This window comes from Chlorocebus sabaeus, chromosome 16 (genome assembly GCF_047675955.1).
Source record: "Chlorocebus sabaeus isolate Y175 chromosome 16, mChlSab1.0.hap1, whole genome shotgun sequence".
Classification (NCBI taxonomy): domain Eukaryota; kingdom Metazoa; phylum Chordata; class Mammalia; order Primates; family Cercopithecidae; genus Chlorocebus; species Chlorocebus sabaeus.
Genome location: NC_132919.1, coordinates 75782078 through 75795524, shown reverse-complemented (window position 1 = coordinate 75795524; position 13447 = coordinate 75782078). Strand labels below are relative to the sequence as shown.

The 13447-nt window shown below is 56.8% G+C and overlaps 2 protein-coding genes and 1 long non-coding RNA gene across 5 annotated transcripts; 1 reads left to right on the top strand and 2 right to left on the bottom strand.

The window, feature by feature from the left end:
- Positions 1-799: 799 nt before the first annotated feature.
- SYNGR2 (synaptogyrin 2) lies at positions 800-5371 on the bottom strand. Its single transcript, XM_008013077.3, has 4 exons — positions 5213-5371; positions 2462-2699; positions 1871-2010; positions 800-1773 (listed from the first exon to the last, which is right to left on the bottom strand). The coding sequence occupies exons 1-4, from the start codon at positions 5309-5311 to the stop codon at positions 1576-1578; spliced, it is 675 nt and encodes a 224-aa protein (XP_008011268.1). The 5' UTR covers positions 5312-5371; the 3' UTR covers positions 800-1575.
- A 47-nt stretch (positions 5372-5418) lies between these two features.
- Positions 5419-13000, top strand: LOC119622142 (uncharacterized). 3 transcript variants are annotated; one of them, XR_012088932.1, is made up of 7 exons: positions 5422-5587; positions 7167-7318; positions 7893-8078; positions 8282-8442; positions 8536-8720; positions 10668-10718; positions 12651-13000. It is a non-coding gene; the product is annotated as an uncharacterized lncRNA (long non-coding RNA). The 3 variants fall into 3 exon arrangements; XR_012088931.1 differs by having other exon boundaries at positions 5419-5587; positions 8282-8720; XR_012088930.1 differs by lacking the exons at positions 8282-8442; positions 8536-8720 and having other exon boundaries at positions 5440-5587.
- C16H17orf99 (chromosome 16 C17orf99 homolog) lies at positions 7241-12593 on the bottom strand. Its single transcript, XM_008013078.3, is given in 4 exon segments — positions 7241-7398; positions 8945-9157; positions 9160-9213; positions 12056-12593. Coding segments are annotated over 4 exon segments (834 nt in total). The 5' UTR covers positions 12465-12593.
- Positions 13001-13447: the final 447 nt, after the last annotated feature.

Genomic DNA, 13447 nt, shown 5'->3' with positions numbered 1-13447 from the left:
TGGTAATTCAGGAGTCAAGAAGACATCTCTCAGCTGTGCCTCAGAGATGGGCTGTTGGCAGCTCACTTGGGGGCAAGCATCACTGGGGTAAGGTGTGGACTTGGTGCTGTGCCTGAGTGTGCCCTGCGCAGACAGGGTCACCGCTCCCAGGGCCTCCCCAGCCTCCCTCTCCCCTTCGCTAGTGATGTCCCAAGCCAAAGCCATTGGGTGAGGCTGGGAGCAGCACCCTGTTAGTTTGTACTGGGGATTTTTAAACAATAGGGACTTGCCGATGACAGCTCCGTCACTGCTCAAAAGAGGAAGCCAGGAGTTGCTTCAGGGCCCTGACCTCTTCCAGAGATGGGCCTAATCTCCGAGGGGTGGGCTGGATGGCCAAGGCCACTCCCTGCTGTGTCCCAGGAAGGCTCCAGAGGTGCTGACCCTGGAGTAAGGTAGAAACCTGGTCTTAGCCATGGCACCCCTCATTCAGTGCTGGGAAAGGTTACCGGGAAGGGGCGTTCACCAGCAACTCCCAGGTATCCCCACCCCAACTCGAGGAAGGGAGCAGCAGGACCCTGGCACTGCAGGCCAGAAAAATCTTGTTTACAGGCTGAGCACAGTTACTATTTTAAGATGATGAAAGGCTTGTGCGGAATGCGACCCCAGATAGAGGGAAGGGGGCCAGCCAGGCAGGCTGGAGGGGGCGGACTGCCACTGCCTTGTTCAAAATACAAGTTCCATAAAGCCAGCCCCTAAGGGTGTACCCAGAGGGGAGTCTTCCTCCAACCCCTAGGCTGTGGCTCAACCAATGACTGGAGACTGAATGAGAAAACATTTATTCTGTCTCCAAACAGCATCCCAGGGCCGGGTATCTCCCCCAAGGCTTTATAATACATTCGGCACAGACGGTCTGGGAGCCATGGAGCACCCCTGCCCTCCCCATGCTTCCTAAGTAACAACTGCAGAATATTTACATAAAGCTGGGTGTTGTCAGGCAAAGCCCTTCCCTGCTGCCAGGGGTGGGAGCAAGGAGGAAGTGCCGTGAGCACCAGCCCGCCCTCACGCCATGGGAGGCAGCCCAGAGGCCACCGGCACAGGGTGGCAGCCCCCAGATCATACAGCAGTGGGCACAGCGGAAGCAAACCTGAGTGAGGACACAAGAGCCTGGTCCAGCTCCGCTGCACAGGGCAGGTGTGATGGCCCCCACGCGTCTTTGGCAGAGAACGCAGATAACAGCAGCTCCCACAGCCCGACCCAGGCCAGGGGAAGCTGAGGCACTTGTCAGCAGCACGTGGGTGCCTGCTGGCTTCTAGCCACTCCAGGCGGGGCTGGGGTCGTTAAAAGCAAGGAAAACACTAGCTAAAAACCCTTTCCTAAAAGTGCCCTGGAGGAGTGAGTGGTTGACTGAAGCCCTCCGGGCACAGGCACTGTGTGGCTCTGCCAGCCCCCGCTAGGCTGGGAGGCTCTTCAGCTGTGTGTCAGCTGCACAGGGTAGAACAGGCGAAAGACGGGGGCTGGCAGTTTCAGGAGGCTCATGGGAAAGTCCAGGGCAGAGGGGAGGGCCCTCTCTGTCCCCCTTCCCACCCTAACTGCTACTCAGTACACAGGGGGCGGCTGGTAGCCCTCGGTGGTCTCCGCATTCTGGGTGAAGGGAGGCTGTTGGTAGTTGTCCACAGATGCACCTGGGTAGGAGGCATAGGCAGTGTTGGGGTCCGGGGTGGGGTCGACGTAGTTCTGGATGAAGTCATCCACACCAGCCTTGTAGCGCTGGTAGGCCAGGGAGGCCAGCACACCCTGCAGGGAGAGCACAGAGGGGTACAGGTTGGTGGGGGACCCCACCTTCTACCACCCTTTACCCAAGACCCCAAGAACCGGCCCCAGGTGGTCCTACCCAGGAGAAGATGGAAAAGAAGCTGAAGGTGATGGCTGCCCTTGCAGAGTCGGCCCCCACCAGCACGTCCTTCGGGTCGGTGGCCGCCCACTGGTTTGTGAGGAAGCAGAAACCAACAAACCACAGGAAGGTCCAGAGAGCTGGGGGAGGATGGGTGGGGTGTCAGTTCCATGGAAAGGGAGGGGCTTTCCAGGACTCTGGGAGGGGACAGGGCAGGTAGGGCAGGGCCTAGACAGGGACCTCCTGGGAGCCTCCACGATATGGAGGGGAGGACTTGGAAGCCGGGCTGGGATCCGCCTTGGCATGGTGGGTCCCAGCAGACAGCCTAGGGGACAAACGGCAGAGGCAAAGCCCATCTGCTCGGGTGTGCTGGGGTTCCACTCAGCTTCTAGCTACCCCAGGCAGGCTGGGGCCATTCAAGCAAGGAGAAACGCTAGCTGAAAACCCTTTCCTAAAAGTGCCCTGGAGGAGTGAGCTGCTCCCTGCCGCTCCCAGAGAGGCCGAGGCCCCCCAGCTGTGGAACCCCCAGAGTTAATGAGTCCCCTTCCTAGACACCTCCCAAGATCAAATGGAGGTGCCACAGGCAGATACCTGAGAAGAGCAGGTCACCAATGACCAGGTACTTGCGGTCAGTGGCGTTGCTGATCTGGGGGAAATATGCGTCGATCACCAAGAAGAAGGCCGAGGCCAGGAAGGCCAGCACCCCGATGGCACTGCCATAGCGGCAGGCATCCTCATTGTGGTTGAATACGCAGTACATCTGCTTAGACTTGTGGGTGTTGCTGTAGCCCTCGCCATAGATGCAGGAGAACACAATCAAGGCGAAGACCTGCCGGGAGGGGAGGACCTGGTAGGGCTGGTGGCCGCCTGAGGGGCACACACAGTGGGGACCCCAGTGGGGTGTACAGACACAGGCCTCTCCCACCACTGCTGCCCCCTTTTGGGTTTTTGTTGTTGTTTTTTGAGATGGAGTCTTGCTCTTGTTGCCCAGGCTGGAGTGCAGTGGTGCGATCTGGGCTCACTGCATTTTCTGCCTCCTGGGTTCAAGCAATTCTGCCTCAGCCTCCCTAGTAGCTGGGATTACAGGTGCCCTCCACCACACCTGCTAATTTTTGTATTTTTATTTATTTTTATTTTTATTATTTTATTTTATTTTATTTTATTTTGAGACGGAGTCTCGCTATGTTGCCCAGGCTGGAGTGCAGTGGTGCAATCTCAGCTCACTGCAAGCTCTGCCTCCCGGGTTCACACCATTCTCCTGCCTCAGCCTCCCGAGTAGCTGGGACTACAGGCGCCCGCCACCACGCCCGGCTAATTTTTTTTTTTTTTGTATTTTAGTAGAGACGGGGTTTCACCGTGTTAGCCAGGATAGTCTCGATCTCCTGACCTCGTGATCCACCCGTCTCAGCCTCCCAAAGTGCTGGGATTACAGGCTTGAGCCACCGCGCCCGGCCAAAATTTGTATTTTTAGTAGAGATAGGGTTTCACCATATTGGCCAGGCTGGTCTGGAACTCCAGACTTCAGGTGATCAGCCCTCCTCGGCCTCCCAAAGTGCTGGGATTACAGGCATGAGCCACCGCGCCTGGCCTGTTGTCCCCTTGTGGAGGCTGGCATGTTAGCCCCTCCAAACTTTGTGGAGGTGAGCTGATGAGCAAAGTGCTTCCTGGCGCACCCCAGGATTAGCATCTGCAGGCACCAGGGGGCCTGCCCCTGGGAATCCTGGACTGAGGAGGGGTGGGGAGTGGGCAGGGACCTCCTAGGTAGGGGCTGCTCCTGCCCCAGCTGCCTGCCTGCAGGAATCATTCTGTTTAGGTACCTGATGGATGAAAGGCAGTCCTTCCACCCCCAGCCCAACCTCACCTTGAAAGAGGTTTAAACAACACAGGCCACCGAGTCACAGAGTCTCACCCAGTCCCCGTCACCTTCAGCCCAAGTCACTTCGACAGCGCCCAGCCTCTGCCTGAACACCTTGGTGAAGGCGGACAGGCCCTCTCGGGAAGGCCATTCCGGCGACCCCGTGTCTTCACCTCCTGGAACCCCCTCTAACCCCTCCGTGGTTGAGCCTGGCCAGCTTTCTCCAGACAAGGACTTCCAGCCTCTGTGGCATCCTGGTCCCTCCGAGTCTGTCTCCCAACCTGCAAAGGGTCCTGCATGCACAGGGCACTACAAGGGGCCTAACTCAGGCCTGTGGATACAGCTTTGAACTCAGACCCCTGGAGGACCCAGGGTGGGTGTAGGGGGGCTCCAGCCCCTTGGGAAGAGCCCATGCCACCTCCCTAAACTTCAAGGCCACCACCCATGCTTGCTCCACCTCAGCAGATGTGGGACAGGTCTCTGGGCATAAGGCTCCCTCTGGGATGGTCCCAGGCCTCTCCCTTGCCAGTCCTGCCCTGCCCTCCCAGGGAGCTCCCTACAGGGCTCTGGAGCTGGCAGTCACAGGCCCCACCCCCAGCTAGAAATGAAGCCGGACCTCCGGGATGATGGGAGCAGGGTGCCCATCCAGGACTCCTGGCACTGTCATCCCGACCCACTGGGCACCTGATTCTTGGACACAGCCCAGGACAGAGGTGGTCAGACCCCATAGCCTGGCTGGGAGCACGTGTGGGCGCCCTGGGGGACCTCAGAAGCTCCAGGCGGTCAGACCCCACAGCCTGGCTGGGAGCGGGTGTGGGCGCCCTGAGGGACCTCAGAAGGCATGGTCTGGGCACAGCAGGTCCACCTCTGCCTGCCCCCTCATGACACCCCCTCCAGCTTTCAGGGCTGGCTGTCCAAGAACAGGCCCCCTCAACACACAAAACCTGGTTTTGGAGGTATTGCCCAGCTTATTGAGAGGGGGTACATCTTGGGGTCCCTCAACTTCGGATGGGAAGGCGGACCCGTGGCCTGCCCCGAGTGGGAAGGAGACCCTGTTTCATGGCGTTGGGTTGCCCCCCGCCCCCTCCCTTATCCCACGTGGCTTCGGAAAGCCCAGTCCCGGTGAACTCCACAAGCTGGGAGTCGCGGCGGCGTGCGGGCCACCTGTTCGGGAGCTGCCCCCAAACTCCTCCCACTGCTAGCGAGGCAGGGGCCCGCTCCCTGCGGAGCCTCGGAACACCCCGCGTCGGGGCGCGGGGCTGGGGGTGGGGTGGGGTGGGTGGCGGGACCCGGGACTGGGAGGAAACAGTGGGACAGACTGTGGAGGGCGGGAAGGCGGGGCCCGGGACGCTGGACGCCGGCCTCGCTCGCCGTCAGGCCCCGGACGTGGCCGCCGCCACCTGTCGCGCTCGTGGGCCAGGGGCCCCGCCGGGCCTGGCGGCAGGGGGGGTCCCCGGAGCGACCCGGCCCGCCCTCCCCGGGCTCACCAAGCACACGGCGCGCGCCACCACCTGCGGCTGCGTCAGGAAGCGCCGCAGGTCGAAGGAGCCGCCCGCCTTGGCCGCGCCGTAGGCCCCGCTCTCCATGTCGCCGTCGCCGTCGCCGTCGCCGCCGCCGCCGCCGCCGCCGCGGAACGCTGAGGAACCTGCCCGGCGCCCCGCCCCGCTCCACCCGCCGGGGGCGTGGCCAGGCACCGCTAGGGACCGAGGGCAAAGTGCGGCCCTCGCGAGCGGCGGCGGGCCGCGGGACTGCGCTTCTAGCGGCTGGGAGGGGCTCTGGCCGCGGAGCACCGGTGTCCACCCTACCTCGGGGTCGAGGGGCTAGTTCCCCAGCCACGCCGGCCGCAGCACGGACCACAAAGGGTAAGAGAGTCCCCCAGGAAAACGGACGAACGGAGGACCACTCACCCTCTTTGCCCCTGCCCTCCCGCCGCCTCCTCTAGGAAGCCCACCACCTACCAAGAACCCACCCAGGCTCATAAGCACCCCCTCCCCCATCCCACTGCAAAACCCAGGTCACACCCTGGAGCCCCCTCCCTGCCTGGCCTGCCACTCTTTCCTCCTCTCTGGGACTAAACCTGGGGTAGGGTCAAAGACCCCCATTCCTCCTGGTCTGGGCAGAGCCCCAAGGCTGTGAAGGGCAGTGTGGCTTCACACTTAAGATGGTGTGCAAGACCGGGCACGGTGGCTCACGCCTGTAATCCCAGCACTTTGGGAGGCCGAGGCAGGTGGGTCACCTGAGGTCAGGAGTTTGACACCAGCCTGGCCAACATGGCAAAACCCCGTCTCTACTAAAAATACAACAACAAAAAATTAGCTGGGCATGGTGGTGAGCGCCTGTAATCCTAGCTACTTGGGAGGCTGAGGCAGGAGAAGTTTTTGAAACTGGGAGGTGGAGGTGGCAGTGAGCTGAGATCAAGCCACTACACTCCAGCCTGGGCAGCAGAGCAAGAGTCCTTCTCAAAACAAACCAACAAACCCAAAAAAACAAAAACAAAAGTTAGCCAGGCGTGGTGGCAGCTACTAGTAATCCCAGCTACTCCAGAGGCTGAGGTGGGAGAATCTCCTGAGTCCAGGAGGCAAAGCTTGCAGTGAACCAAGATCGTGCCTCTGCACCCCAGCCTGGGCGACAGTGTAAGACTCCATATCAAAAAAAAAAAAAAAAAAAAAAAAAGGCAAGCAAACAGAAACGAAGTTTTCAGGGCGACAGGCAGGGGGCAAAATTTAATCCAGTTCCAGCCCCTTCTCACCTCCATCCCTCTCTACCTCCATCCCAAGAAAAACAGGTACAAAACGTCCCGTGCAGGGAAGACAGGCTCTGTGTGTTGGAGGGGGAGCGGAAGTTGTACAGACAGAGGTGTGGGGTCACAGGCTGACTGAGCCCGGAAGAATTCCAGAGCCCCCTTTGCTAACTGCAGGTGCAGATTAACAAGAGCAGGTGTGCCAGGTGGGGCTCAGAGTCCACCCAGGTGAGCTAGTCCACGTGAGAGTTGAACCAGAGGACTGTGCCACCAAGAGGTGGGGTGCCCCTCCAGGGAAGAGGGGAGAAGGTGCGGGGGAGGGGCTGGGCCTTTCCCCAGCGTGCCCCCCTCCCTCTCCCCACACCCGGAGAGATGTGACAGCACCTGAGAGGTGAGGACAAGGCCACAGAGACCCCCTCCTTTCTGTGACCCTCCTCAAGCCCTCACACCAACACTGTCTGCATTTGCTGAAGGTCACCAGGGTTCCAAGAATCCCACGTGGCAGGCTTTTTTCTTTTTTTTAAATAAATGTTTTTGTGTATATTTAAGGTAGACAACCTGCTATTATGGGATTCATATAGAGAGCACAAAGGTTCCTATAGTGAAGCAAGTTAACATATCCACCATCTCTCATAGTTACCCATGTTTTTTGTTTTGTTTTGTTTTTTGACAAGAGTAGCTAAAACACACTCATTTTGCAGGAACTCCAAATACGAACAGTGCACGCCGATGGTCTGCAACCCTCTGTCGTGCGTGGCTCTCTGGACGGTTCATTCTACATGGCTACTGCTTTGCATCTTCTGACCTCCCCATTCCGTGTCCTGAACACCCCAAGCTCCTCTTCACTCACACGGTGAGTGCTCCTATAGGGCAGCAAGGCAAGGATGGGGCGCTCCAGGGGACCTTGCCAGTCCTCCATCTTCTGGTCATGACCTTGATGACAAAGCAGTGGAGACTCAAGTCAGGCAGGCTCATCTCCCAGCCATCTCCTCCCGAGGCGTCTGGGAGTGTTTGTTTGTTTGTTTGTTTTGTTTGTTTGTTTTGAGACAGAGTTTCGCTCTTTTTGCCCAGGCTGGAGTGCAAGGGCGCAATCTCGGCTCACTGCAACCTCCACCTCCCGGGTTTAAGTGATTCACCTGCCTCAGCCTCCTGAGTAGCTGGGATTACAGGCGTGCACCACCACGCCTGGCTAATTTTGTATTTTTAGTAGAGACGGGGTTTCTCCATGTTGGCCAGGATGGTCTCCAACTCCTGACCTCAGGTGATCCACCCGCCTCAGCCTCCCAAAGTGCTGGGATTACAGGCGTGAGCCACCGCGCCCGGCCTGCCTCTGGGAGTTTTATGGTGCCAAGCACATCAATGCCCCAGCAGGAGAGACATGAGGGCTTACTCACCCCACTAAATGAAGGCTGTACCCCATTTTACAGAAGGAAAAACTGAGGCTCAGCAAAGTGACATGGCTCACCCACGAGTCTGGCCTCTGGAAAGGACAGACTTGGCAGAAGTGAGATGGGAGAGTGCCAAGGACAGAGTCCTGGCAGAGCCACGTAAGTGCCTGGGCCACGGCAGAGGATGAGAACCAGGACACAGCAGTGTCTCCCAAACAAAGAGAGGTGAGTTCACAGAGGCAGCGCTGGCCACCACCAAGGCCAGACAGGCAGAGCACACAGGCTGTGGTGCCTGTGCTCAGACACTACAAAGGCCCTGGTCACCTTACATGTCAGTAAAGCCACGGCTTTGGAGAGGGGACCCTGGGAGGCTGGGCCCCAGGCTCTTGCCACCACCTGGGAAAGACTGCCCAATGTGGTTCTTACAGAAGGCAGGAGCTCCTGGTCCACCTTGGTCTCCTGGAGTCATCATCGCTGCATCCCTGCTCAGACCCCATAAAGAACTTAGAGACTGCCCTCCCAGAGGCCAGCAGACTCCATTACAGGGCGACTGGGAGCACTGGCCAGGGTTCGACAACGCCTTGAACGTGTAAGCCTCAGTAGGCATGTGACACACAGTAGGTCCTCATAAACACCTTCGAGTCGTGCATAAGCGGTGACAGCCCTTCTTTGCCCTGGCCAGAGCCCTGCCCTGCAAGCCCCACCACCTGAGCTCCCCAGCCAGAGCCCGGCTGAGCCTCTCAGGCCATCAGCAGCTCTCCCTCCTCCCTGCATCCAGCACCCATTTCCTACCTGGCCCACGTGGTCCAGCCCAGCATCCTGGAGGTGACGGCCGCAATGGAGGTGAGGCTGCCAGCCAGCACGATGGTGGGTGCCTTGGGCAACTCTCCTGGGAGCGGGGCGGAGGCAGCTGGGTTGGGCTTCCTTTAGGCAGGGGCCAGGGTGGGCATGGTTGCCTCCTGTGCCCTCTGTGCTCTCGGCAGTGGCCGGGTAGAGCTGTCCCACTTCCCACCGACCTGTGTCTTGGACACTAGCACCCTCCCAGCACAGAAGCGCCAGCTGCCCCTCTGGAAATCCAAGGGCCCTCTCACCTGGGGGCACCAGTGTGAGGGCGCTGTGCTGGACATTGACGCTGTTTGCAGCCTGGCACCGGAACCAGTCCGCTGTCTGGCCCGGCAGGAAGGAGAAGTTGGCAGGCTGCCCGTGGCGTGGTCGCTGCCGCAGGTGGACCTGCCCGTCCTTCCCGACCAGGCTGTAGGTAATGGGTGGGCTGCCCGAGGACGCCTGGCAGGACATCTCCACCCTGGGCCTGACCCTCTGTCCCACAGAGTGAAGTTGGCCCGCAGCTCCGACACTGGCTCTGGCAGGGTGGGAGAAGGTAGCACAACCATGGCTGAGCAGTCTTAAACCCCTCCTCCTCAGTAAGTTCTCCTCATTCCAAAATGCCTAATGAGCTTAGCTGTGGCTGCGGCCTCCTCCAGGCCGCCTTCTAGAGTTTGCCCTCCATCTTGTGTCTGAGCTGCTACCCTACCTGCCGTGTGCACCACACAATTTCACATTTGGTTTTTATCTTATTTTAACTTTATTTTGAGGCAGGGTCTTGCTTGTTGCCCAGGCTGGAGTGCAATGATGTGATCTAGGCTCACTGCAACCTCTGCCTCCCTGGCTCAAGCAGTTCTCCCATCTCAGCCTCCCGAGTAGCTAGGACTACAGGTGTGCAGAACCACATCCAGCTAACTTTTGCATTTTTTGTAGAGATGAGGTTTCTCTATGTTGGCCAGGCTGGTCTCAAACTCCTGGGCTCAAGCGATCTTCTGCCCTAGCCTCCCAAAGTGCTGGGATTATAGGCGTGAGCCACCATGCCCGGCCTGGTTTTATTCTTATGCAGTATATTTCAGATTGCCAGACTTAGCAAATAAAACTACAGTTAAATTGTAATTTCAGATAAACAATGAATAATTTTTTACTCTATGTATGTCATGTGTAAAATGTACCTGGCAACTCTATCATTCAGTCTCGTCTTTTTTACTGAAAGGCAAGTTACTTCAGGACAAGAACTGTCATGCAGAAGATTCTAGAATCCCCCAGGCTTTGAGCCTAACGCTCTAGTCATTCTTACTGATTAGTAATAACCACCACCCTTGCCACCTACTAAAAGGCTTTCATTTCATAGGTCCCCTGGAGTAGGACCCATTATTATTTTAGAGACAGGGTCTCTGTTGCTCAAGCTAGAGTGCAATGGTGTGATCACAGCTCACTGCAGGCTCCAACTCCTGGGCTCAAATGATCCTCCCACCTCAGCCTCCCAAGTAGCTGGGACCACAGGCATGCACCACCACACCTGATTAATTTTTTTAAAAAATTGCTGTTGGCTGGGTGCAGTGGCTCACGCCTATAATCCCAGCGTTTTAGGAGGCCTAGGTGGGTGGATCACCTGAGGTCAGGAGTTTGAGACCAGCCTGGCCAACATGGTGAAACCCCGTGTCTACTAAAAATACAAAAATTAGTCAGGTGTTGGGGCAAGAGCCTGTAGTCCCAGCTACCTGGGAGGCTGAGGCAGGAGAATTGCTTAAACCTGGGAGGCGGAGGTTGCAGTGAGCCGAGATCGCACCACTGTAGTACAGCCTGGGCGACAGAGCGAGACTCCGTCTCAGAAAAAGAAACTAATTTTTTTGTAGCCATGGAGTCTCACTCTGTGGTCCAGGCTGGTCTCAAACTCTTGGCCTCGAAGGATTCTCCCACCTTGGCCTCCCAAAATGCCGGGAATATAGGCGTGAGTCACCTCACTGGCCTCTTATTATTTTCCTTTTGCAGCTAAAGCAGTTGAAGCTCAGCAGTCCCATGATTTGTTCAAGGCCCCAGCCGGTAAGTGTAGGGATTTGAACCCTGAACGTGTTGGGCTGCAGACCCTGGGCTCATCTCCCCTAGACTGTCTTTTCCTGGTGTTCTTAGGGTGTGGGGCAAAGGATGAACGGGGAGCTTCCTTGTCCCACCCTAAGTCGGCCAACCCTTCCTGGTTCCCATACCCCATAGCTCCCACCAAGAAGGTTACCTGAGTTACTATCAGGATGGAAACAGGAAGAAGGCAGGCTTCGGAGCTGGACAGAGTGGGGTTTGAAAGCAGCCTTGGCCACTTGCCAGCCATGTGGCCTGGGGCGACTTTCTTTTTTTTTTTTTTTTTTTGAGACAGAGTCTTACTCTGTCGCCCAGGCTGGTGTGCAGTGGCACAACCTCGGCTCACTGCAACCATCATCTCCCGGGTTCAAGTGACTCTCTTGCCTCAGCCTCCCGAGTAGCTGGGATTACAGGTACCCACCACCACACTCAGCTAATTTTTGTATTTCTAGTAGAGATGCAGTTTCACTACGTTGGCCAGACTGGTCTCGAACTCCTGACCTCAAGCGATCCACCCGCATAGGCCTCCCAAAGTGCTGGGATTACAGGTGTGAGCCACCACACCCAGCCCCTGGGGCAACTTTCTTAACTCCCCAGAGCTTTAGCTTCCACAGCTACAGACCCAGAGGCTCAGACCCCACCCCTGACACGGCTGTGAAGATCAAGTGAAGTAATGTACAAAACGTGCCTAACTTTCTTTTCTTTTCTTTTCTTTTGGAGACAGAGTCTCGCTCTGTTACCCAGGCTGGAGTACAGTGGCACAATCTTGTCTCACTGCAGCCTCCGCCTCCTGGGTTCAAGCAATTCTCCTGCCTCAGTCTCCTGAGTAGATGGAACTACAGGTGCACCCCACCACGCCCGGCTAATCTTTGTATTTTTAGTACAAATGGGGTTTCGCCATGTTGCCCAGGCTGGTATCGAATCCCTGGGCTCGAGCGATCATCCTGTCTTGGTCTCCCACAGTGCTGGGATTTGCACCCAGCCAAATGTGCCTAGTTTATCACCTTGAGGTGCGAGATGACAACTGGGGCTCAGTCATTTCTGCCATCCATCAGGCTCTTTCCTTCTGTGCCCTCAGGCCCCTGCCAGGAAACTGTGCCCTCAGGGCCCCAGCCAAGGACAGCAAGTCCTGAGAAAAGGCCCCAGGGGACTGAGAGTGGCCTTGGAGGTGGCAGCCTGTCCTTGTCCGCACCCTCACGTCCTGGCTCTCTCTTACCCCAGCAAGGTTCACAATTCCCACTCCCAGAGCTCCCCACTGATCTGCACCCCACCTGCCTCCTCAGCCCTGTGCCCCCCACCGCACTCACTGGACCACAGCTCCCAGTACATCTGCAGCCTGGCACTGTCCACATGGGCACCTGAGGTGGTGGCCGCCCGGCAGAAGTAGGTGAGCAGGTCTGGACTGGACTTGAGTGTGATGTTGAGGTTGAAAGAGGCCGGCTCGTGGGTCTTCACCACCTTCTTGGCCACCTCGATGTTCTTGGTTCCACAGAGGGAATAGGTGATGGGCGGTGGTGCCTGGGGTGCATGGCAGGTTATGAGCACCCGGCGGCCTTTGGGGAAAACTTCCAGGACTTTGTAGGCAATGGAGACCACAGGGGTGATTTCTGGGAGATGAAAAGGTCCAAGGAGGAAGAAAGAACTGACATTGATCAAGCACCTTAAGAAGGTACTGGTTTGGCCAGGTTCGGTGGCACACGCCTGTAATCCCAGCATTTGGGAGGTCCAGGCAGACGGATGACTTGAGGTCAGGAGTTCAAGACCAGTGTAACCAACATGGTGAAAATCTGGCTCTACTAAAAATACAAAAATTAGCTGGCCATGGTGGTGAGGGAGACTCAGAAAAGGGAAAAAGGATGCTGGATTTAGCATGTTCTCATTTTTTTTTTTTTTTTTTTTTAGATGGAGTCTTTCCCTGTCACCCAGGCGCACAGTGGCGTGATCTCTGCTCACCACAACCTCTGCCTCCTGAGTTCAAGCGATTCTCCTGCCTCAGCCTCCCAAGTAGCTGGGACTGCAGGTGCATGCCACCATGCCTGGCTAATTTTTGTATTTTTAGTAGAGACAGGGTTTCACCATGTTGGTCAGACTGGTCTCGAACTCCTGACCTTGTGATCCACCCGCCTCAGCCTCCCAAAGTGCTGGGATTACAGGCATGAGCCACTGCACCTGACCACAATTTAATTCTATAACAAGCCTGCACATGTACCCCTGAACCTACAAATTACAAATAAATAAATGAAACCAGTAGACCTCAGAGTAAAGAAAAAAGAAAGAAGAAAATACTGATTTAGTGGTTCCTCAAAAAGTTAAACAGACTTACCATATGACCTAACAATTCCACGCCTAGACATATACCAAATAATAGAAAACAGGGACTCCAGCAGATACCTGTACACACACGCTCATGGCAGCGTGATTCACCACAGCCAAAAGGTGGAAACGGCCCAAATGTCTATCAACGGACGAATGGGTAAATAGAATGTGGTTGAGCCGTATAAGGAATATTACTCAGCCTCAGAAAGAAGTGAGCACAGATGCAGGCTGCAGCAGGGATGAGCCGTAACAACATTCCACTAAACAAAAAGGCAGACGCGAAAGACAACCTTTGCATGATTCCATGTGTGTGCAAAGTTCAGAATAGAAAAACCCACAGAGACAGAAAGCGGACTGGTGGTTACTAGGGCCCAGGGGAGGGA

What these genes read in the sequence shown, in the direction of transcription:
- SYNGR2 (XM_008013077.3), bottom strand. Translation starts at nt 5,311, where the DNA reads ATGGAGAGCGGGGCCTACGGCGCGGCCAAGGCGGGCGGCTCCTTCGAC. An exon ending in TGGTGACCTGCTCTTCTCAG is followed by an intron (nt 2,011 to 2,461) that starts GTATCTGCCTGT and finishes ATCCTCCCCCAG; the next exon opens with CTCTCTGGACCTTCCTGTGG. An exon ending in TCTTTTCCATCTTCTCCTGG is followed by an intron (nt 1,774 to 1,870) that starts GTAGGACCACCT and finishes CTCTCCCTGCAG; the next exon opens with GGTGTGCTGGCCTCCCTGGC.